The sequence below is a fragment of the Panthera uncia genome (assembly GCF_023721935.1).
Source record: "Panthera uncia isolate 11264 chromosome A1 unlocalized genomic scaffold, Puncia_PCG_1.0 HiC_scaffold_17, whole genome shotgun sequence".
NCBI lineage: Eukaryota > Metazoa > Chordata > Mammalia > Carnivora > Felidae > Panthera > Panthera uncia.
Genome location: NW_026057577.1, coordinates 29,931,169 through 29,956,263, shown reverse-complemented (window position 1 = coordinate 29,956,263; position 25,095 = coordinate 29,931,169). Strand labels below are relative to the sequence as shown.

The 25,095-nt window shown below is 46.1% G+C and overlaps 1 protein-coding gene across 1 annotated transcript in view; it reads left to right on the top strand.

Moving 5' to 3' along the window:
* Positions 1-25,095, top strand: part of SPOCK1 (SPARC (osteonectin), cwcv and kazal like domains proteoglycan 1) — a 509,861-nt gene that overhangs the window by 372,611 nt on the left and 112,155 nt on the right. The window contains exon 4 of the mRNA XM_049649233.1: positions 5,764-5,890. Coding sequence (XP_049505190.1) covers positions 5,764-5,890 — 127 coding nt within the window. The remainder of the gene's footprint in view (positions 1-5,763; positions 5,891-25,095) is intronic.

Genomic DNA, 25,095 nt, shown 5'->3' with positions numbered 1-25,095 from the left:
ATTGGGGTACAAGTGCCCCTGTGCATCAGCACTCCTGTATCCCTTGGGTAAATTCCTAGCAGTGCTATTGCTGGGTCATAGGGTAGATCTATTTTTAATTTTTCGAGGAACCTCCACACTGTTTTCCAGAGCAACTGCACCAGTTTGCATTCCCACCAACAGTGCAGGAGAGTTCCCGTTTCTCCACATCCTTGCCAGCATCTATAGTCTCGTGATTTGTTCATTTTAGCCATTCTGACCAGTGTGAGGTGATATCTCAGTGTGGTTTTGATTTGTATTTCCCTGGTGAGGAGTGACGTTGAGCATCATTTTCATGTGCCTGTTGGCCATCTGGATGTCTTCTTTAGAGAAGTGTCTATTCATGTCTTCTGCCCATTTCTTCACTGGATTATTTGTTTTTCAGGTGTGGAGTTTGGTGAGCTCTTTATAGATTTTGGATACTAGCCCTTTGTCTGATATGTCATTTGCAAATAATTTTTCCCATTCCGTCAGTTGCCTTTTAGTTTTGTTGATTGTTTCCTTTGCAGTGCAGAAGCCTTTTATCTTCATGAGGCCCCAATAGTTCATTTTTGCTTTTAATTCCCTTGCCTTTGGAGATGATGTGTCAAGTAGAAATTGCTGCAGCTAAGGTCAGAGAGGTTTTTTCCTGCTTTCTCCTCTAGGGTTTTGATGGTTTCCTGTCTCACATTCAGGTCCGTTATCCATTTTGAGTTTATTTTTGTGAATGGTGTAAGAAAGTGGTCTAGTTTCTTTTTTAAAAAGTTTATTTATTTTTCAACAGAGAGAGAGAGAGAGAGAGAGAGAGAGAGCGAGCACATGCAGGTGGGAGACAGAGAGAGAAAGGGAGACAGAGAGTCCCAAGCAGGCTCTGCACTGATAGCACAGAGCCCATCATGGGGTTTGAACTAAAGAACTGTGAAATCATGACCTGAGCTGAAATCAAGAATTGGATGCTTAGCCATCTGGGCCACCCAGGCACCCCTGACTTAGGAAGACTAAGTCTGTTGAATTCTTGTTGTTTAAAACCACATCATATGTTTGTGTTCTCATTAGTGATAATGTCCAGATATTAAAGGAGAAAGTTCTAAAGGTCCAGATTAATAAATTCACTTACTTCACTGAAAAAAGTCATGTGTTGGGGGTTGCCCATGTTTCCAACCCAGGAGCATAAAAATGATGAGACTCAGTCACTACCCTTGAGGAGTGCATAGTATATTGAGGAAGAGAGACTTAAAAAGAGAGACTTATGCTATAGTGAATGTCACAGTTGCATCTGAACAAGGTGTAATGTTGGAACAGATGATGTCATGGTCGATTCTGCTTGAGGTAGAACTCACAGGATCAGGAGATACTTCATGAAAGGTAGTTGATTTGAACCTTGAACGAGGAGCAGACATGTGCCATGCAGGCAAAAAGCATTTGCCCAGGCATATAGACTTGAATTTGCATGGCACATGAAAGAAACCTGTAAGAGGCTCATATGGCTGGCTGCTGTTGGATCAGTAGGACTGAATGATGGGGGAAAGTGGTGAGGGCAGAAAAGGGAGATGTCCAGGATGGGCTCCAAGGCTTTTAGCCTGAGCATACCCCATATTCTGTCAGAATAACTATAATAATTTGGTTAAGTTGAAGCAATGTTCTCCCTTAGATACTAGTCAGGAGCCTGAGCAGACATGTTCACAGGACCATGGTGTCATGGGCGTGCAGCCCTACAAGACTTCCTGGGGGAGAGGAGTATTGGGTGGGGCCTTGAAGAAAGCCTTATGGAGGCAGAGAGGATGGAGGGGAGAAGTGTGGGTTTGTAAAGAAGACGTGTCAGACTGAGAAAAAGCCCACATGCTGGTCCAGGGACACGAAGATCCTTGGTGGGCTCTGGGAAACAGTAGAGGGGGGTTGGAACAAAAATACTTGGTGGTAGTGGTCCATGTGTACCTGTGTGTGTAGGGGGGTGTGTATGTATTGGAAAGGGGAGAAAAGCAGATATTGACCCTGTAAAGGTAGGCTCAGTCAGTTTAATACCAAAAACTAGGAAATCAGACTGTGCTCTAGGAGGTGAGGCAAAGATAGAGGTTCTAAGTATAGGGGTCACATCATCAGATTTGTACTTAAGAATCACTGCTTCAGAAACATAAATGCTGGGAATTTTGGTAATCTTAAAAAAAAGATTAATAATAAATAGTTAAGCACAAGAAAATAAGAAATGCCTGTGACCTTCCAGTTGTCTGTCTTCTCTCCTTCATAGGGTGCTTGTAGGTTGGGATTTTCTTTGTGGTGCTGTCAGTAGGGTAGGAAGTGTGGCTGTCCCTAGCACCAGCTAGGCCAGGATGGAATTAGGGCTTCGTGGCCACTTGAAAGGCTGGTAGGACCTGCTTTCCAGATTAAATTGCTTGTGTCACCCCAGGTAATAAATGTCTACGACAGTGGGTATAGCAATGCCTTCAAGACACTTCGTAGGATTTCATTCTTTGACTCAAAAAGTAAAATATGTTAAAGTCAGAAGAGTTGGTCCCCTGCATCAGCTGGGATGGTTAATTTTTAGAGTCTTTACTGAATTGTGGGGGTTGAAATATACACAACAGCCAGGGAAGTTATGCCTCCATGGGTTCACATATACTTGCCCATAACTTCATATAATATGGTCTCTGGATGCAGACCAGAGGTTTGGGTGCCATTTCCACTGGAGTCCCAGGGAGGTAAAGAACATCCGAGTTTGCTCTGATATAACAGGTATTCTTGTTTCATTGGAACTGTGAAAATTTAGGTCGGGTTGGGCTCTAGTCCCTGAGGCATCCTCGGAGAGGTCAAACATGGTACCTCGATGACCGCCAGACGTTGGGTGTGTTCAGCTTGCTCCTTTGCAGGTGTAGAGCCAGGGACAATGTTTCAGAGAAGCTTTATTTATAAAACTGAGCCTAATGATGAAACAAAAGATGCCAAAATAAGAATTTAAATGGTTCCAGAGCAGCATTTAGTCATTTCCAGGATAGCCTTGTTCCAACAAGTGTATGTGAGGTAGCTTTGCTGTATTTCTGTGTCATACTGGCCAAGTCATTGCCCGTCTGTGTCTAATTCCTCATTTATAAATTAGAGTTCTTAGACTAGATTAGTTTTAAGGTATTTTGTGGTTCTGACAGTTTGCTATTTTGTGATTAACTTCTAAGAAACCATGGCATTGGTCGGCACATAGAGACCCACCCCCTCACCCCACAGGCATATATGGAGCACTCATGCTGCACCAGGCCTGCTGGTAAGCACAAGCCAGCCCTATCTCTTTGTGTCCCCACAGTGAGCTTGGTTTAATGGTGAAGTTCAGGTCCACCAGGCATGATCTGTCATTAACTGATAGTACATGATTCCATCTTTTTCTCAAAGCCATTGGCTCAGCTCCGCATTTACTTCTCCCTCCTCTCCCTTTGGATCAGCTCCTTTCCTCTGTGGCATCATCGCACGTGGTGATGTCTGCTCCAGCAAAGCTGCCTGCTCTTTGGATTTTATAGCCCCTTTCTGGGAACTCATCACAAGAATTGTTTCAGCAGTGGGCATGCACACTGGGGACCAGCCCAGGAGAGGGCCTGCCAGATGCCAGAACTGCTGCGTATATTTGTTGATTCTTCATCAGTGTCAGACAGTCTGCTGTGTGAATGATGATAAATGTGTGGTGTTCTGCTGAAGGACTCATGGGCTCTCACGTTAACCCCGTGCTGACAGCCTGCTTGTCCGCTACGTGGAGTCCCATCAGCCATCATCCCTTTCTCTCAAGTCCAGAACAAACCTTGAATGAGTAAAGTATGTTTGGCAAAGGGTAATAGGTAATCATGTCCATGTGAATTAGAAATACAATTTTTTTTTCCAGACAGAGAGGCAAGGACAAGGTAGGTGCCTGCTACAGAAGCAGGGAGGCATTGGAGAGAGGACCACAAGTGACAAACACATAGGTGCCCCCAAAGAAATTTCAAGTTCGTAATCTACATGGCTGGCCTGGGCTGAAGAAGAGATTCATCCTTGGCCACTGTGCAGCTGTACGAACGTCATCATAGGCCTGGCCACCAGTTATCTTCCCGACTTTGGGCAAGGCTCTTACCCAACTTGGGCTTCACTTCCCATCATTAGTAACATGAGTAAACTGGACTAGGTGATCTTATAGCATCCCTATAGGACCTCCTTCTTCAGTTTATTGGTCAGACAGGACCAGCCTTGTGGCCCATCCAGCCTGGGATCCCTGATGGCCTCAAGGGTTTGGCTGCAGGTACCTGGTCAACCTCAAAGGTAATTTCTCAAACAGACCTTCCTCCTTTTACAGTCTCCCCCAAATTGCTAGGGAAGGTCTGTGATTGAATAAGAACCAAGTTGGTGGGTGCTTTTCCTAGGTCACTTTCCTTCATTCGAAAGAGTGTGGATTACCTCACACCCCAAACCCAAATTCGTAATGAGCTGGAGATTTATTCCATGCCTGATTGAAAGGATTTTCTTCCGTGGCCACATGAGTTCTCCCAGGGGATTAACCCTAGGGCCTTAGAATGAAGTCACATTTCTAAGGCATTGGTAATTTCATCCTCTACACACCCATTTGTTATTGGGGCAAATAAGAATTATAGTGATAGCTGCCTTTTTTCTTGCTTTGTGTTTTTTTAGGCGTTATACTGAGTATGTACATCACCTCATTTAATCTTCATAGCACCGGCTTGATGTAGATTCTATTTTCCTCCATTGTATAGATGAGGAAACTGAGACAGACTTACAGTTCCAGGGTTAAATGTCCTGCCAAGATCACACAGTGAGCTAGTGGCAGAGCTGAGATTTGCACTTATGTTTTCTGACTCCAGGGCCCAAATGTTAGCCTCCAGGCAAGACTTCCAAAGGCAAAGCACTTGAAGGACACCATAATCACCTGATGGATGGTCCATCCACAGTCACTTATCCTCCCCCTAGAACTCGCCATGTAGGCATGAGAGTTACTCCCAGCAGTTTGCTAGGACAGTAGAGACCATGGGGGGAAAGGAGGCAATCACTGCAGGCCTTTCTTTCAGTGGTTTATGATTCAGGGATGGGGTTCCTTCCGTGGACATAAGCCATCCTAATAGCACCATTTATCATTATGACACAGGTTAGGATGGAGGAAACCAGAGCCAGAATGGAAGAGTAGAATTCTGATTATTTTAGCAGTTGAAAGTGACATCACATCAGAGCCTCTATAGAATGGCAAATTGGAAGCTGGACCAAAATTGCTTCAAAATGTATCCAGAGATCGTTTTCCACTGCTGCGATAAAGTCATTTGCTTGCGTTTGGAGATGTGTTTCTATCTAAACTGCTCTCTGACTTGTCTGTGTGTTACCCAGCTGGGAAGGCTCTCCATCAGCCCCGGAGGACTGTGAAGCTCTGGGGTGCTGTTTCTGGGTCATCCATGATGTGCCACACACTGTACTGGGGTCTCAGTGAGCTAATGGGGCCACTCCCTCTTTGTTTCTTTCAATGTGTTGTGAATGTCTTTTCATGTAACCAAGTCATGTTTTCCATTATTTTTAATGGCCACATTGTTGTCCTTGGTATGTCTGGTGGGTTGAACCTGGGCTTTTGGAACAGAATCTCTTGCCCTTGTCAGCACGTTGGTTCAAACGGGAACACCAGCAAAGGCCTCCAGGTTGTGCCGGACTGTTTGACCACCGCTTTCGTTTATTCGGTTGGCCTTTGTCCGGGTACCTTGCAAGTGAGACCCATGGGAACCGGATCTTCAGTGAATTTATCCCCTCTTTTTCCATCCTTAGGCAAAAGAAGGGAAACGTGGCCCACAAACACTGGGTTGGACCTTCGAATTTGGTGAAGTGCAAGCCCTGCCCCGCCGCACAGTCAGCCATGGTCTGCGGCTCTGATGGCCACACCTACACTTCCAAGGTCAGTCATCTCTGTTGTCTTTTCTGTCATCCAGAATATCCCACGCCTGCCTGTTCTGACAAGTCTGTGTGCCAAAAGTAAGGCCTGTGAATCCCTAGTTTTATTGGGCTTTGGGCCTTGCCCTCAAGAAGCTGCCATGTGAATAAACTCTCGAGCCAAAGAGACCAGATAAAAATGTTACCTACCTCCCATGTAACTGGAGTGATCAAGAACTATGGGAAAAGGATCATTGTGAGAATGGCCTGTGATCCTGAAGTCAGTCTAGGCAGGCTTCCTGGAGAAGGTGAGGTAGCAAGCTGTTCCAAAGATGTGAGTCATAGAGCTCAGCTGATGGGTGTCTCTGGAGTTTGCTGTAGCTCCTGTCTGCCCATCTCCTGCAGCTGGAGCTCCAGCCCTTTTCTCTCTCCTCCTGTTGTCTGTATGAGGCTCACTTGGGGATGGATTCTGGGTCTAAAGAGAGTGACTGTCACCCACACCTTGGGCACTTGTGGTCACACCGCCTACAGCTCTTGAGCTTGGTCCTTTCTGCTAAATCCCTCTCAGTCCCTCGCCCTCTGCACACACAGCTGACAGCTTCTGTTCCTGTGATCCCCTCACCATCTACCCTTGTGGAGATCCCCCCAGGCCTGGGAGGGCCCTCACTGCCTACTGTCCCCAGAAGCTGATTTGGGTTATTGCGAGGCAATGCCGTGCGTTCCTGCGGATTCTCTTTGCACAGACCATATATTTTTCGTTCGCTGAAAGCAGAGTTTTATTCTTTTAGATTCTCACATTTTTCTAACTAAAGGGAATATGCATAGCTAAACAGGAAGCCAGAAGGTAGGTCTTGCTTATATGCAGGTCCATGTAATCTGCTTTAGGACCTCGATATCATCCTTACTATTTGACGGCTTGTTTGTTCTTTCAACAAGTATCATTTGGGCCCTTTTTATGTGCCACACTCTGTGCCAGATGCTCGGGAAACTTACTGTGGGAATACAAAAAGTTCACCCATCTTCACAGCCAGAGTCAAGAATCCTTACATCCTCAACCTCAGACCTGCCCTGGGAATTAGAGCTTTTCTGCCCAGGGTCACAGTCAGTACATCCTGGTTAAAGAGCCCACTTGGCTCAGCATACCTACCCTTGCCCCTTCCCCTACTGTCCCTGACCTCTGATGGAATCAGTTTGAGATAGTTTGTAGTCACAGGGCTTGCTTCTGGCACCCTGCACATGTCTACAGTTGTGGATTTTGGTGGGGTGTTTGGGGGGGGGGGCACTGATGAATCAGTCCTATCTCCCACTCCCCAAAGGCAGATCAGGCCAGGACTGTCTTCCACCCAAAGCCCAGCTTCTCAGTATGTGAGGGGTTGTCTGGAGCTGGTTGTGATATAGGAAGTCTTGTGCGGGGCCTGAGATCTGCATTTCTAACAACTTCCCAAGAGATGTCCATGCTGGTGGTCAGTGGACCACACTAGGTAGTGAAGACTTCAGTTTTTATAGACATCTCCTAATACATCTTTTTACCTCCAGTCTGCTTTTGCCTTGCCTCCAAAGTCCATTTCTGCATGACAGAGAGGTGGGGATGATTCTGTAATAAAGGCCTGTTTGTGCGTCTCGCCCTCTTAAAACGATTGGGCAGCTTTCCTCTTGCCACTAAAACTAAACCCAGACCCACTCTAGTTACTAGCAAAGCCTTCCAGAGTCAGCTGCCTTCCTACTCCCATAGTCATTTCTTAAAGAAAAGCTCACTCGTGCACTTGTTCACCACCTACGTTTTGAACACTGCTAGTTGTTCTAGGCCCTGCGCAGGACGTGGCGGTGGGCAACGGGACAGACACCATTCCAGCTCACTTGGAGGTTACAGTCTGGTAGGGGAGACAGAAATAAATAACCAAACAAATACATATGTCATTTCACAGAGGGGGAGGGGGAGCGAGAGGGAGAGGGAGAGAGAGAGAGAGGGAGGCTTGATTTGTAGGGGATGGTAAGGGAAGGCCTTTCTGAGGAGGTGTCCTTTAAATGGAGAGTGGAGGGTAGAATGTATGTTCTAAATGGAGAAAATCGCATAGACCAAGGCTCCAAGGCAGGCTGGTGTGTTTAAAGAAGAAAAAGATGCCTTTGTGACTGTCACAGTGAGGGGAGAGGGGGGCGGGAGGGTGAGAGAGCAGTCCAAGAGGAGACCTGTAGCCAAAGCTGGAAGGTGAGCCGATGGTCCAGCAAGGCCGGGCTTGGGGGACGCTGGTTACTATAACCGCCTTCTTCTCTGTGTCTGCCTTAAGAATGTCAGGCTCTAGACTCAGAAGCGGTGCCTGTCACCACCTTCACCAGGGACAGAACGCAGTGCATACCGGGTGTTCATTGAGTGTCATGGGCAGGAGGGGAGCCTCCAAGGACTCTGGCTAAGAAGGAATAGCAAGAGGCTGGTCTTTGTAACCCATCTGGGATTTGAGGGGTTGGATTTCAGAGAGCTTAGTGATTAAGAAAAATAAGCTGTCCCCACCCTGGGCCAAATTGCTTAGCTAAACACCCAGCCCGGGGCTCTGGCAGAGAGTCAGAGGCTCCTGAAAATGATTCTGTCTTTGTGAAGATCTAGTTAGTGTGGTTCAAATGATTCCCTCCAGCTCTGGAATAAACTGTCTGATCCTCAAGCCTGAGATTGGAGATGGGCCACGAAATGTCAGTGGAGGATCGGGGCTGTTGGGGCAAGTGGCATATTGCACATCAAACTCCAGCAAAAACCTGCCATCTCACCTCTGCCTCTCATTTGCAAAAGGAGCTTCAAATGCCAGCTCCCCATGACCCCCGAGCTACAAGGAGCAGTAGTAACCTGTCAGCCGTGGCTTGAAGTGCTGTCAGTTGCCCCGGGAATGTCTCTGGAAATGCTTGCTGGTTTTGGCCCCCCTGCAGTCCGGGCAGGAAAGTTGCCTTTTGTTGTAGAAGGTTGCCTAGCCACCGATACTGATAAATCGCTTGTCTAAGAGGCAGAACGGGATTTGGAAGAGTCCTTTGCAATGACTCCTGATTCTTCAAAAAAAGAGTGCCTTCCGGATACTGCTGGGCCCTCAAAGCTTTCACTGGCCTCAGCCTGCTCTTGGTCCAGTGTCCTGGAATTGCAGCCCCAGCTTAAACACAGCCCTCAGTTTCCCAGACCTGCTCAGCTATCTATTCCTAAAGCAAACAAAGAGACCTAAAGCATTCTTATTAGAAACTGTAGTATCCTTTTCCCCATTCTCCATATGCGGTATACTGAGGCCCACAGAGCCAAGGACAGTGGCAGAGTTTGACACCCAAGGTTTCCTGCCTTGATATCTATAATCACCCACTTCTTTTTATAAATTTAAGTTTATTTATTTATTTTGAGAGCGAGAGAGAGGATGAGCAGGAGAGGGGCAGAGAGAGAGGAAGAGAGAGAATCCCAAGCAGGCTCCACACTGTTAGTGTAGAGCCTGATGTGGGGTTCGAACCCACAAACCGTGAGATCATGACCTGAGCCACAACCAAGAATCAGGTGCTTAACCAACCGAGCCTCCCAGTTGCCCCCTACAATCACCCACTTCTATTTGAAGTTAAAAAAAGGAAGGGAGTCAGGGAGGGGTAACATTGGTATGGAAAATGGTGTAGGTATTAGTCTTTGACATTAGTCTCCTACTTTTCTACCTTATATGAACTTCTAGAGAGGTGACATCTTTTCCCTAAAGAAACAGATCACATGGTAGTCAGTCAGTAACTGTGTGTTGACTGTTCTAGATCTCTGAGCCCACGGATACTTTTAAAACCCATTCAGTGAGGCATCCTTCCAAGGGGATATTTCAGTCGGGTGGTTTACTACTAGAAGTGTTTTAATAATTGCCCCCAAATACATGACCACCTTTTCATGGAGGTTTAAGAGGACATTTTAGTCCTATAGACAAAGCTGTTGGGGGACCACAAGTAGATGGTCAGTTAATAAGAGTGAATGAGTTAACTATTCATGAACTCCATCCCTCAGAGTTGCCACCTTTTGCGGGGGGGGGGGTAGTCATTGGGTTCAGAAAACAAGAACTGATGAGACCCTGAAGCATGATTAATAGGAAGGATTTGATATCGTAAGTCAAATTCACAAAAATAAGTGTTGGCAAACATCTTGCAGCCCTTGTCCCCATCATCATCAGGGAAACCCCCACCCCATAAGAAATGATGACAGTCCTCCAGGGGGAGGCGTTTGCTCTCTTTGGGATGGATCTGAAGGCTGTGGGGCACACTGTCAGGAGCAGGAGGAAGAAGGAGCCTGTATATCAGCTCTGTTCTGGATGCTGGGTAGTTGTCTTCAGGTGATATCACATAAACTCTCCTGCTTCTATACCCAGAACAGTGTGAGGATCCTAGAACTTGAGGGAAGTGCTTAGAAGCTCCTGTCTTGGCAGAGCTCCTAGTGACCTGGCATCAGCAACCAACTCAGAGTTTTGTGACCAAAGGTAAAGTGGACAAAAACGCACCAAGTCTTGAGCTGAAAGGATATAAGGTGTAGCATGGCAATAAATGTTTATTCATACTCTGTATCCATAAAAGAGAAGGAATAAAAAACCACCGGTGGGGATAGATCAATTGAAGGCCAACCCTGCAGCTGCTTTGAAAGTATGATGTAGACCCTGCCCCTTGACTTGGGTTTGAGGCAGTGAGGATCGCCCTAGTCATCTTACTACTCTTGATGTCCTGTTATCCTGGCCAGAAAAACTGAACCAGTCCAGAAACTCCGTAAATTTTTATTTTCTTCCTTACCGTGTATCGTGCGTTGTCCTACTTGCTGTGGCTATGACAAAAGGCAAAGCAGACAAAGCCTCACTTTTCATGGGACTTAAAGGTAGGCAAATTGAAAAGCAATCTCCCTTTATCAGAACAGATATTCAGATGAAGGGCATTGAGTGCTGCAGGACACAAAGCAGGGCTACCACCATCAGTTGGGAGGTGTGAATGGTTTTGGTAGAGGAAGTGATGATTCCTTGGAGATCTTAAGGCTGGAAGGAATCAACCAGAGCCAAAGTGGCATGGAGCACAGCACATCCATCTGAGGAGAGAGTGGGTTGAAGAGTAAGATGAAGGACAGCATGTCCCCTTGAAGGAGCTTGTGACCATTGGTATGGCTGGTCACATGTGATCTGGGGACAGGGAGTTAACTAGCTGCAGAAATGAGGCTGGAAAAGTAATAAGGGGCCATTTCTGTAGGGACTTTGAAGGCCATGGGAGGGGGCTGGACTTTGCCCTAACAGCACTAGGGATCCTATTAAGGGTTTCTGGTTTTGAATTCACTTGCACTGGCTACTAAGTAGACATGGTTGGGGGCAGGACTGGAGGCAGGGTAGCCACGAGGAGACTGCTGGTATGAGTGAGGCCCGGAAGTGTATAATGGTTGCAGAGATGGGCAGAAAACAGTCGACAGAGGCGTTCAGGGAGTCAGAGCTTGTCTCAGTGACCATGTGAATTTCAGACACAAGGGAGTCATTTCAGCTCTGAGCTCGGCCAAAGGCCTTCTTCACCATCCTAGTCCTGATGAGACTTGGAAATCCTCCTGCCAACAGCTTCGTGGAGTCAGCCTGGGCCAGCTGGGAGCCCGTCATCTGTGAACCCCTTTGCTTCCTCTCCTGGCATCCATGTGGAAAGATGAGAGCTTATTGGGGTCCTGCCTGCCAACTTTTAATTTTGCCTGTGTGCAGAGGGGCACAGCCACTGCTGACCACAGTCCGGCAGCCTGGGCTTCAAGTGGGCAAGCTCATCTTTCCTCCCTCTGGAGGGGAGAGCTGTTTGGGAAAATGTAGTGGCTCTGAGGTTCCTGGCAGCTCAGAAGGGAGGAGGGCCCCATTGCTGCACGTCCTGTTTCTGGTAGGCAGACCTCTTTTAATAGGACTTCGTGGAGTCCCCTCAGTCTGGACCCATCTGACCAAAGCTCAGATGTCAGTGCTAGGACTGCTCATGTCCCCACCAGAAGCCACTGGTCCTTGGCCTGACCTTGAGGAGAAGGCTCCCCGAATGAAACTGGGTGGCCCTGAGAGCCAACTCTGTTCTCCCCCATGAACCTGACTGTTGGTAATTGGAAAACAAGCAGTCAGACACCCTTCTGCTCCCACCCCCCTCTCCAGAACGTTTACTTCCTTAATCACTGTTAAACAATTAGCAAATGGCTCATTTATGTCTAGACACAGAAGAGAGATGCAGAGTCAAGAGCTGCTGTGGAGGAAAACGTTTCTCTTCTGTTCTGAATGTGCGCTCGCAAGGGACGGCGAGAGAGAGCTTGCTTTACAGGGTTGGCATTTCTTTCAACATATTGTCGCTGCGGATTATATTATTTTCAGAGTCATCTTAATAGTTTCCAACAATTGCTACCAAGTAAAGGTCACGTTTGAAGTTTTTGGCAAATAGAGTCTCGGTTGGCCGGCATTTCCTATGCACAGACTGTTCTGAAGGGTGAGAGCAATCCAGGGTGGAGGTTGTAAGACTTTGCAAGATAGCATTAAACTTAGTGTCTCTTCCCAGTCTCCCCCAGGCTTTTGTGGCCCTGTGACTGTGACCGGCATGGGACATTTTTATGTATAGCTCCTCTTCTTTGCTTTTCAACAGAATGGAGGGTGTCCATATTTTGGGGGATATTTTTGGATAACCCTGCTGCCATAGAACCCGCTGGGTGGGAGTTGTCTTCACTTGCAAGTGTCTCCTTGGTGAGGGCATTGCTTCTGGCTAACCAGAACATCACGTGATGGGAAGCAAAAGGTGGAGGGCTTGCGTTTCTATGTTTTGTGCATCAGGGGATTGGAACACGGTGGCAGTGGTAATGGCCCAAGGATGAGAGGACTAACGGCAATTAGGGAAGCCATTGGATGTGCCCATCTGGCAGCCCTGTGGAGGGTCAAGAAATAGGAACAATCCTGACGCCATCCCCTTGTGCTCTAGGTAGCAGGGGGAGAAAGCAGCAGTGCACCCGTGGACCACGTGGACACCAGTGATCTGGGGAGGGAGGCATGTGGTAGGTTTTGTTATTTTGATTTTCTGTTGCTTAGGAAAAGCCAGCAAAACAGGGTTTATGACTTTGCAGGTATACTCCGTGGATCTAACCAACTTTAAGCAGTTTTATATGTTAAACCTTCTGAGATTTGGGGACTCACATCCCATCACAAGTGGCCCAACTTTGCTTTTCCACTCAGGTCTTGTTCATTTTCAACCTCCTTTCCTCCATCAGGAGTAGCCAAATATCATTTAGACTGAGAGCTGGAATTCAGGGTGCAAAAACCCTCGACTCTTGGGTTAAATAGAAGTGTTGCCCTAGGCTTGTTATTCTTCCCTTTTCTCCTTCATGGGGTTTTGGAAGGAGCAAGTACAAATAATATGTAAAATACTGATTGGGTGTTAGTTAGGATGTACGTTCTGGCTGCTCCAACAAAAATCCAAATGAAACAGAGGCTTAAACAGAGGTAGTTTTATTTCTCTCTCATGCAAACATCCCAAAGGCAAGCAGCCCAGGGAGGGTCACTGACCAGCGTCCTTTCAGCTCATCGTCCTGTCTTTCTCAGCCAATGTAGTTGTTGAGCTTCCGCGCCTGGGTCCAAGGTGGCTGCTGTGCCCAGCCAGAAGGAAGGAGAAAAGGAAGGAGGCACAATCCAGAAGTCACCAGTGTCACTTCTGCTCACATCGTCTTGGACACAGCTTAATCACAAGGCTCCATGACGCTGCGAAGGAGTCTGTGAAATGTAGTTTTTATTGTGGACGGCTATATGCCTAGCTAAAATTTGAGATTCACATAATTAGAGGAATAGCGTGGATATTGGGGTTACCTGTCAGTCTCTGTTGTAGTAATATTTTAAATCACAGTAATGACAAGAACAACATCGAAACAATAGCACTTAATTACTAATTTAGTAATTAATACATAGCAATAGGTACTCTGACCTTGTGCTGAGTGCCATCGTATTGTACTTCCTCTAGCTTTCCATCTAATTCCTACAACAGACCTATGAGGTAATACTTTTATTAGTCCCAAATTAATGATGAGTACATCGAAGCCCTGCAACGTTTCCAAGGGCAACATAGCTCGTAAGCAGGAGGGCAGATACTAGAACACGGGTCCACCTCTCACATCAGTCTTTACTTTCCTAAGTGCAGAGCCATCTGAAAAGTAATGTAAAATACCAGCTGTGTCATCAGGATGCTTTTGATTTCATGTGACAGAAACATAACTCAAACTTAGCTTACTCTCAAAATGAAGATTTATTGCCATATAAGGCTAGAAAGTATACTGGGGTAGGCAGAGCTCAGAGAAAGAAGAGGAAATGCTGTGCTGTCGACATTGCATTTCCTTCTGTCTCTCTTTGTCTCTCTCTGCTTGGCTTCATTCTGCAAAGAGGCTTTCTCCCCTTGGCAGAAAGTAGGGATTTTGACAGCCCCAGATTCATTTCCTCCCAGCCTAGAAGCTCAAGAGAAATTTACCAGTGTCTATGCTTCAACCCCAGGGAAGGATCCCACCTGGCTCTTCCTGAAGAATCCTGTGTCTGTCCCTTAATCAAATACCATGCCACACAACCCTCTTCCTCCCTACAATTCACTATAATCAAGGGTAGTATTTTTTACTGGAGGAGAGGGAGGGCAAGATTATTTACTGGACTGACAAGATTATTTACTAGTACACTGGGAGGGCAGTGTGCTACATAATCACCTCTTAAAATGTCAGATATAGTAATCTCATTAAAGGCTTCAGCTAAATGACACTAGCTTGAGCCTGTAAGGATATATTAAAGCATTCTGTGTTTCTATGAATGACAGGCATAGACGGGCACAGAAGCCAAGTCTAACCAGAATGTTAGTTATCTGGTTAAAGAGAGAGTTCATCGAAAATAGAGTAGATCCAGCATTATTTTAATTCAGAATTCTTTTCAAACATTTGGCCTAATGTTTTGATACTTCCTTCTGATCATGTGGCACATCTGTCCTCAGTTATATGAAGCATTTATTTCTTCTTAGAACATGCCAAGATAACACTGGCTTTTTGGCTCCTGAGGATAAACTTTCAGGCAAAATGGTTATTGTGACATTTTCAGGAAGCGCAGATGTTCAAACACCGTCCGTGGTGAAAATGCATCCACTGAATTTACACAGACTACTTCAACATGCAGATTAGTTATGAAGTTACAGCAGAAGGAAGCAATTCAGCTAATTATTTCACTACTTATTTCTATGTTCTATATGCAAACATGCATTTAACCAAGATTGGAAGAATAGGTATTCATTTCTTCTTCTCAAATGCCCTGAATAGGATGCCATGTAATTAGTTAGTGCTTTTGTTAAAAACACATTAGGAAGAATAACCTTCTTGTTGTCAATTCTGTTGAATGCACAATTAAACCGTTTGATAAAGCAATTACCTGAACACAATTATGTTCATCCTCACCCCATCAGGAGATGAAATTAAGGATTAGGTAAAATTACAAAGCACATGAGATCTCTGCCAACCCTTCTTTAGAAGACAGAAAGGTCCCTGGCCAGGATGAATTTGCACAGTTCTATAAATCTAATTAAATCATTGCACAACAACTTTAATTAAGTTCATGATCATATTGCTTTTCTTTTTCTTTAAGAAAAAAAAAGCAAACAAAATATTCTTTGTTGGCATGCTGCTCTAGTGAGTACAGTCAGACTTCTTCACAACCTTTTCCAAGAGAACATTTGAGCCCCAGATTTGGGAAGTGCTCGTAGAGTCTTGTTATCTAAGCCTTGGACTAGGACCTTTATGTCATGAGGGAATGAGGTGGGTTAGGGTTGACCATGAATTGATGCCATAACTGCCTGTCAAGAGGAATGGCTTTAATGATGCCCTCACTTTTACCAAAGCAAGTTGTTGGGACTTTCCCCTTTCTGAAACCAATGGAACAGTTTTGCATGTTTACATATGATTGCATGGGACTGAAATGCCTCATCCTGTCATCAAGGGTGGTTTTCCTGAGATGCTGGGTTCCATCCGGGAACATGCTCAGAACAGCAGACCTCAGCGTCAGGGAAGACCTTGTGTCTAAGAGAGCACCTTTCCAAAGTTCTCATCTAAAGATACTGAGGACCGCTTTGAAATCTGCACCTCCTTGAAGGCTGCCTGTCCAGTGGTGTCCAGATGAGAGGGACCAGGTGCTATGGGAACATGGGGACGCTGACCAGAGTGATCAGGTGGAGTACATTATAAGGTTTTCTTTGCTTTCTTCTCTCCTCGGAGGGAGGTCAAAAGATGTTATCCTGTATCAGCATGGATGGGATGCTCCTAAGATGGTTCATCTCTCATGTTAGCTTCATATTTCCTCCTGGAAGATCTCTAGACCCTCTGGCCCCTCTTGAGAGCACATCCACATAGAATACAATTCCCTGCTATCAAACAAAGCAAGACAGAGGTGGAGTAGAGAGGATGCATCCCCTTTTTTGTTTGTTACTTTCGGTCTTTTAATGTACATGACAGGGTAGAATGGCTTGACTCTCTCTTATCCACATCCACCTCCACCAAAAAAGGAATAACTATATTCCTGACATTTCACCTGTGAGGCTTAGACTAAGCATCTCAGTGAAGTGTCTGTGAGCCCTTCCTGCTAAGCGAGGTCATTTCTTTCCTCTGAGCTCCAACAGCACAAGGTAGTATACTTGTGCTGGCACATTTATTGCACCCCCTTGGAACTGTCCACAGTTGAGTGTGTGTCTCGCCACATGATGAGCTAGAGAGTCTGAGAACTGTAATACAGAGCCCCTCAGTAGAATACCCTTTTAAATAGCTGAGTTTGCAAGATGTAAGGGAAATCCCTGGTTGGGAGGTGGGGAGAAGGAAAACCAGAGGGGATACCAACCACTGCCTTGGGTGCCCTGGGGCAGGGGCGGTGGAAGGTAGCCCATCTGACCAAGAGGTTTTAGGGGTAACAGCTAACTTGCAGACTAGAGACAATGCTTTATGTCTTTACAAGTTGGGAAATTCGAGGTGACACCCCACGCGTAAGTCCAAAACCTTCAGTGAGTTCACCCTGAATTAAAAGGTGGGCTTTATTGAAAAAAAAAAATTCTGCCTGTTGGTCAGATATTTCTTCTAAGATAACACTTGTCAACTTCAGCCTGATTCTGGTTTGCAAAAGAAAAGATCACCGGTAAAACTTCTTAAGGAAGAACCCGCATTCATTCCTACAGAGCACAGGTGGTACACCAAACATATAATGACTAACATAAGACACAGGCACAAATCAGTTAGATCTGAGAGCAGCTGTTAAGCTGTCCTGTGGCGTATTGTGTGAATGGCGACCTGAGTATGTGGTTCCAACTGATACTCCTGGCATGGTATGGAAATTTTCAAGCTGATTAATTGACTTCAAGTAGTCCTGTTTGGGAATGCACTGACATTCCTGTAGACGTAAATCCTCTCTGGAGGGCTGAGCCATCAGCTCAAGCTTCACAGCATTCCCTCAAAACCCCGTCACACATGACTCATAGTTCTTAAAAACGTAGAATGAAGTAAGCCACCATGAGCAAGAGGGAGCACAGACCACAAACAGTAGAATTCGACCCCCAAGAACTTGAAAGTTGGATTTTCATGTAAAATCAGTACAGATGTTCAAAATGTTTAAATTTTAAAAAATGACAATGTAGGGGCGCCTGGGTGGCGCAGTCGGTTAAGCGTCCGACTTCAGCCAGGTCACAATCTCGCGGTCCGTGAGTTCGAGCCCCGCGTCAGGCTCTGGGCTGATGGCTCAGAGCCTGGAGCCTGTTTCCGATTCTGTGTCTCCCTCTCTCTCTGACCCTCCCCCGTTCATGCTCTGTCTCTCTCTGTCCCAAAAATAAATTAAAAAAAAAAAAAAGTTGAAAAAAAAATGACAATGTAAAACTTAAGCAATGAGTTACATGTAATCAAAAAACACTGGCTCTGAAAGGGAGAAATATAATCATTAAAAGTACATTTTTATGACGAGAACACATGAAAACCATGAGAAAGAAACCACGGCTCCAGCTCCTTATTCTAAATTTCGTAATTAAAAACACCTAGCTAAACACGTATTATTTCTGTACAAATCATATTTCAGGATAACTCTAAATCTCTTTTCAATAGAGGAAAATTCTTTGCAGAAGAAGTATAGCTAATAAATGCACAAGCAATAACAGAACAAGGAAATCACCATTTTTCAGCCCCTAATGATACAGCTGATATGGGCAGTGATCAAGCATGGATGAAACCATTAGTCAAAAGGCTGATAATGAACTTTAGGGTATTTTTAAATAAAATGTTTATTTACTTATTGAGAGAGGGGTGGGGAGGGAGAGGCAGAGAGAGAAGAGAGAGAGAGAGAGAGAGAGAGAGAGAGAGAATCCCAAGCAGGCTTTGCGCTGTCACTTAACTCTGAGACCATGACGAGCTGAAATCAAGAATCGGATGCTTACCCGATGGAGTCATCCAGGCACCCTTGAACCTCAGGCTATTAACTCCTGAGCCATCAGATGAATCAGAGAGTCACTGAAATGGGCAACTGGCATTGTTTGTCTTCTGGTGTCCTGTGGTGCCTCACGGGTATGTGAAGTATTTTTATTGAACTTAATTCTAGTCAAGCCTGTGATGCCATGTTCCACTTACAGAATGTACAGGAGGGAAAGGAGGCCCCACAGATGCAAACAGACAAATTTGGAGTGTGAGGTTTTCGGGGACCCACTTTCCCCATGGAAAAAGGCAGAGTGGGACACATAACTGCCAAATGTTTTGTGAATACTTGTTGCACCCAAAGGGAAACAAGCCAGGAGAAATGTAAAAGAGAAAGATGCTTTGGGGACTCTCAGGAAAATTGATAAGGAAGTGGGAATTAGGGTAGTAGCATTGCAGTTGAGTAAGGAAAACCCACATTTTTAAAGAGGTATCCTGTGAAGAGCATAGAGGGCTTGCTTTATGATAATTTGCCAAAAAAAGAAAAGTATGTTCTTTGAGGGAATAAAATATCTCCTGCTAACCTTATCATCAGTGTTGAACACATAAAGTGAATGAGTATCAGTAAAAGGAAGGAAGTTATGTTTGCAGGACAAGTTTAGGGATAGCCAAGGATATAAATCTGTAAAACTTTAAAAATATATATGTCATAGACTTAAATACAAAATTTAAAACTATAAAACTTCTAGGAAAAAGTTAGAAGAATCTTTGTGCCTTGGATTAGGCAAATATTTCTTAGATACAGCACCAGAAGCATGTGGCCATAAAACATAAAATGGATAGTTTTCACTTCTGCCTTCAGAAGACACTGTTAAGAGAATGAAAAATGCAGCCACAGCCTAGTATAAAACATTTGAAAATCATGTAACTCATATAGGACTTGCATCCAGCATATATAAAGAGTTCTCTAAATTAAAAAAAAAAAATGTAGACAACCTAATAAAAATGGGCAAAAGATGTGAGCAGGCATTTCATCAAAGAAGATATGTGGATGGTAAATAAGCAAATAAAAGATGCTCCATATTATTGTCCTTGAGGAAATGCAAATTACAACCACAGTGAGATACCAGAACACCAGAATGTCTCATATTAAAAAGACTGATCAGGTATGTCTGGGTTGCTCAGTCGGTTAAGTGTCCGACTCTTGGTTTTGGCTCAGGTCATGATCTCATGGTTCTTGAGGTGGAGCCCTGAATCAGGCTCTGAGCTGGCAGCATGGAATCTGCTGGGGAGTCTCTCTCTCCCTCTCTCTCTGGCCCTCCCCGCCTCAAAATAAATATATAAGCTTTTTTTTTTTTTTTTTTTTTTTTTAACAAAGACCGATCGGTGCAAGTGCTGGCAAAGGTGTGTAGGAACCAGTACTCTTCTGTGTTGCTGGTGGGAATGTAAAATGGTGTAGCCATTCTGGAAAACAGTTTGGAAGTTTCTTAAAGTACTATATGATCTAGCTGTTCTGATTATAGGTCTCCACCCGAGAAAATGGAAGCACATGTGCGTGGAAATAGCTGTTCACACGTGCTCATGGCAGCTTTATTTGTAACAGCCAGAAATCACAAATAACCCAAATATCCATCAAGCAAATAGATGAACAAATGGGATACATCTCTACAATGCAATGCCATCCAGAAATAAAAAGGAATATGCTGCTGGCCCATGTAACAACAAGAATGAATATTACAATAATTAAGCTGCATGACAGCCAGACAAAAAAAAAGGATGTACTATTTGATGACATTAATATAAAACTTCAGAAAACACAGCTCATCTCTAGTGACAGAGAGCAGATCCATGGTTTCATGTGGTGGGGGAGGGGGGAGGAATAGGAGGGCAGGGTTCCACGGGGGCAGGAAGAACCTTTTAGGGATGATGGATGTGTTAATTATCCTGATTACAGTGATGGTTTCGTGAGTGTGTATGTATGTGTATTTATCACAGCTCATCAAATTTGGACACCTTAAATATATATAGTGTATTGTATGCCAACTGTACCTGCAATGCAGCTGTTTAGAAAGTTTTAGAAAAAGGTGATCAGAGCTGTAGAGTATGTCTTGAACTTAGCACGTTCTTCTACTTCTGCACCGTGAATTTCCACGTTCCTCTTTTTTGGTGCTGCTATCCTCCACCACTTTGTAGCCTCATCAAGGCTGAGTAACGTCCAAAAATAGAGTTGACACTTCTCAAAGGTGGTGCCAGTAAAACATTGAAAGAAAAAGATGCGAGTTACTGTGAACACTCAGTCACTCTGGATTCTTCTTTCCTGGAGAATTTTCTGTAGTCGACGTGTGTCCGAGATTGTAACATCCCTTTGGGTTCAGAGCCCAGTTGTCATTTGTTGGCATTGTCCTTCTGCCCTTCTTGGAGAAGCACAGGTCTTGGGAGATTGAGCAGTAGCCAGAAGGGCAACTGTGGGGGTGGCTGAGATGGCAGAGGGCAGGTCTCCTAGGGTGGTCTGCGGGGCCTGCCGCCCTGGTGGCCTTTCAGGGAAAGTCTGCTTGGGCCAGAGGGATGGTTAAGTTTCGCTGCATGGCAAGAAGAAACTATGCAAAGTATATAAATGCCTAAGTGACAAGAACCAGCGGTGAGTGCAGGTGAGGGGATCAACTGACATGTTTGACATGGTCGCTGTGACTGATATGACAAAGCCGTTAGTCCTATAGGTGACAGGGGAACAAGGGAGATGGTGCCTCTGAGGGCCGCGTGCTTAGGAGGGGCTACTGTATGTTCTAACTCTGCAAACGTTGAGCTCCACTCACTGATGCCTGTCTCAGGCCTCCAAGTGCGCAGAGTTGGAGAGGCCACGCAGTTTGCTGGGGCCTGCTTGGCGCCTTCTTCCAGGCAGGGTAGGTAGCTTTTCTAGTCATCACACACACCAATGTGTACCAGACCAGACCAGACACTACTCTTGCTCCCAGGTTGTTTCTTGGTCCCAGGGAAGACAGACATGGAGACAGAGGGTTTCACAGGTCAGCAAGCTGAGAGGTGTAGAGGCATGGGCAGGGCGAGGCCCTGCATGGGAGGATGGAGGAAGTGTTGACACATCCGTATCTTGGTTGAGAGCTTGTTCAGTGGAACGGGATGGTATAGGCTCACATCCTGGTTTAGCTTGTTAGCCGTGTGACCTTGAACAAGCTCTGAAGCCTCTTGGTGCCCCAGTTTCCCCGCCCCCGCCAACGCTCATGTATTTCTGAGACAGGGTCCTATTGGAGGACTGAGTGATAGCAGCTTTGGCCATGGCCTGACCGTTCCTGGGCTGGAGGGAGTGGACAGAAATAGGACCCTAGCTAAGTCTGCCAGATACGCAGGGGAGCAGTTAACTGGGCCTAGGTCTGCTCCTTCCTGGAAAGCCCTCCCCCCACTGTAAGGAATTAAGCAAAAGCAGCCCCTCTAATCACACAGCCAGAGACAAGAGCCTACTCTAGAACCCCTCTCCAAGGGCCATCTTTGTGTTCCCTGACCTGGGCTTGTAGTCCAGGCCCGCCATTTGCACTGCCAGTCCACACCAGAACCAGTGCCCATACCACATCGGGTGTCATCCCTGTGCCACTCGCCATGCTCCGCACATGACATGACAAGATCATGCTTAATTCTCTCACCAATCTTCTCAGGTGGGAACTAGTATTAAACCCCTTCTTGAAATAATGAAGACACAGAGCCTCAGCTGTTAACATTGCTGTGGTCTCTCAGCTCCTAAGAGGAGAAGCCAGCCTTTACCATAATGTCACCCTGATGAGTGGCAAAGTCCAGACAGTCCTAATCCCAACACCACTAAAGTCAATCAGGTAGAGGGGTGGAATGCACTTAGAGATGGCAAGGAAATTGGATCTTAATTATAAATATTTTTAAAGAAGTTTCTTTTTCTTGACTTTGAAGAAATACTATGGTTGTAGTCTAAGAATCTATTAATCTTGAATTGGCAAATAAAAGCATAAATAATGGCCTGGGCCAGTTCATGGATTTCTTAAACAGAACTGTGCTGCATTGATGATTTGTTTTCAAGTGTCACCAGAAGCCTCTTTTCCTGAGTAGTTGAAATGTTCCCTTACAGGGTCATCTGCATTACTTCCTCCCCTTCAGAAGACCCTCTCTTCCCTAAACTGTGATTGGATGGCCTAGGCTCAGCTCAGAGCCCTGATCCGGGTATCTCGGTGTTGGCGGCTTGGTGCTGGTGGCTTGTAGTGGAGAGCGTGGTCTCCCTAGATGACAGCTGACCCCATTGGCCCTGCCCCTGTGTGGTGCTGTCTCCCAAGTAATTGCCCCCCAGCGCCCCCAGCTCAGAAGTGGTCGTCATGGAAACATATTTTTGTTTTGTCTTGGCTAGTGGCTACTATTTGATTACAGACAAGTGGAAAGAGTGGAGTGCCTCCCCTCAGAAGCATAGCTTGTGACTGAACAAGTTCAAGGGCTGCTACAGACATTGGGAGGCTGAGGACGGGGCAGGTTGCGGGGCCCCCTTGGGGCAGCCCTGTCCACACCACCCCATTATTGAATCACATAAACAAAGTGCTTTTGTCACAGGCTCTCGGTGCTGACAGCTTCCCCAACTGGTCTCCTGGGTGACCCCGCCTTCCCAGTGAGGGTGCTCCCCTCGCTCCTGCCCACCCCTCACCCTCCCGTGTTCTTCGGTACCGCCTGGAGCTGGAGCTGTGTGGAGAGAGGAAGGGTTCCCGAGGTTACTTGGTTTTCACAGCTCACAGGTTTTCTTGATTGCATGTTTTGTAGATCCACATTTTTATCCCTGTAGCTGTCATTTTTCTTGACCTGCTATTTCAGTCACTCAAAACAGTATTACTATATCGCGTTGGAATTTCTCAGGCTTTTTTCCCTTCATGAAGTTTTCATCAACCTAGGGAGAATAATAGCTAATGATGAGAATGGAGAGCCGCAGCCGACTTGACCCGGCTTCCCACCGGTGGGCGGGCCTGGCTGTCAGGAGCAGGGCCAAGCAGCCGGGGTGCGCCGCTGGCCCCACTCCCACTGTGCCCCGGGTGTTGGCCACTCCGCATCCAGTCCGGTCCTCACGACCCTGGGGTAAATCGGTTTTGCTCTCATTTTCGCAGAGGAAGAGCAGACCATCCCCAAAAGGTGGTTCCTTGCCTGAGATCCTACAGTTATAAGTGACAGAGGTGGATCTGAACCTAGATGTAGCAGAACCCAAACAGTGTCGGTCTTTCTCCATACTCGAAGCACGTGAACTGTTCACCTTGGCTGGTTTCATGGCAGCATCGCGCATTGACAGAATGGCGTTTGGATGGCCTGCAAGATCTGCTCACTCAGATGCGTGATTGGCATCTCCCATTCGCTGTGGCCCAAACAGATGATTCTCCTCATCGCCCACGGTCTCTCTCGTGGCTCCTATGACTCTGCTCTCAACCCAGTGACTCAGGCCCCCACCCTAACAGTCCTCTTGGTCTCCCCATTTGCTCTCATCCTCTTCAGCTGATCCGTTAGCCAGCCTTGTTCTCTGTTACCTCCACATGGTAGCATGATTTGACTCTGGGTCATCACTGCTATCCCATGACACTGGTGCTACCGTCTTTTTGCATGTGGGCCCCCACTTGGCTTCCTCACTGGCCTCTCTGTTTCCATCAGTGTTCTCTGAGGTTGGTTCCTCACAGAGCAGCTGAGCAAGCGATCCAAACACCTGTGCACTTCCCGTCACCTGTACAACGATGTCACAAATCCTTATTGTGCTCCCCAGGCCCGCCATGACCTGGCCTCATTCTAACCATATTTTATCGTGCCGCTCTGTCTGATCACCTTGGTGTGCATTTCTCCCTGTAGCGTGCTGAACTGGTCCTGCATCAGGGATTTTGTGCATGCCATTCCCTCTGCCTGAATGCCTTTCCACCAAAACTTCACATGACTTCCTCCTTCTCATCATTCAGGTCTTAGCTGAAATGTCCCCTCTTCTGGGAACCCCTCCTTGACCACCCACCACACAACAGAGCCAGCTTTCCCCTCAGTTACTTTCTAATCTGTTTCTCTGCTTTCTTCATACTGATTACCTGTGTCTGCAGTGATCTCATTTCACTTGTTCTTCCAGACTGTATAGCAGACTGCTCAGTTTCTAGAGTAGTGTCTACACAAAGGAAGTGCTCAGTCAATATTTGTGAATGAAAGATTTGATGATTGAATGATGTATAGAGTTCTCAAAATGTGCCAGAGTAGCTTTGGAGTGTAGCTCTGGGCTTCTTCCAGTCCAGAATCTCTTGGGGCTTGGGAATGATTCTGCCCTTCTGCCACTGATGAGGATGACAGTTTGTTCACATTGCCTTCTGGGAACCCCGGGGAGGTAGGGAAGTACAGGATCTTGATGCTAAGTACAAAGATGCCACTGACTGCCCAGACACTGATGTGTGCCGATACGCAGGTTTGAAAGAAACAGGAAAGCTGGGTGAAAGTGACAAACAGTGTGTCCATCTGTCTGTATGTTCATCTGTCTCTCCTTCCATTCACCAGGGATGAACTGGGTGCTTGTTCCTCTCTGGGCATTGCAGATGTAAAAATGTATTAGGTGAAGTTCCTGGCCTCCTAGATTTTCCATTTCAGAAGGGGAAATGGAAAGTCTTGTGTTGGTAAGTGGCTTCCTAATAAAGGTGGGCATGTGCAGAGCACCCACATGGGCACACAGGAGGGCCTCCTACCTCTCCTGGCAAGTTACGGAGAGCCTCTTGAGGAGTTGATGGCTGAGCTGTATACGAGAAGTGTGAAGGATGCTGGCAGAGGTGGGAGTGAGCCCTGATGCTCCCCCTCCCTTCACACAAGCCTAGGAACTCCTG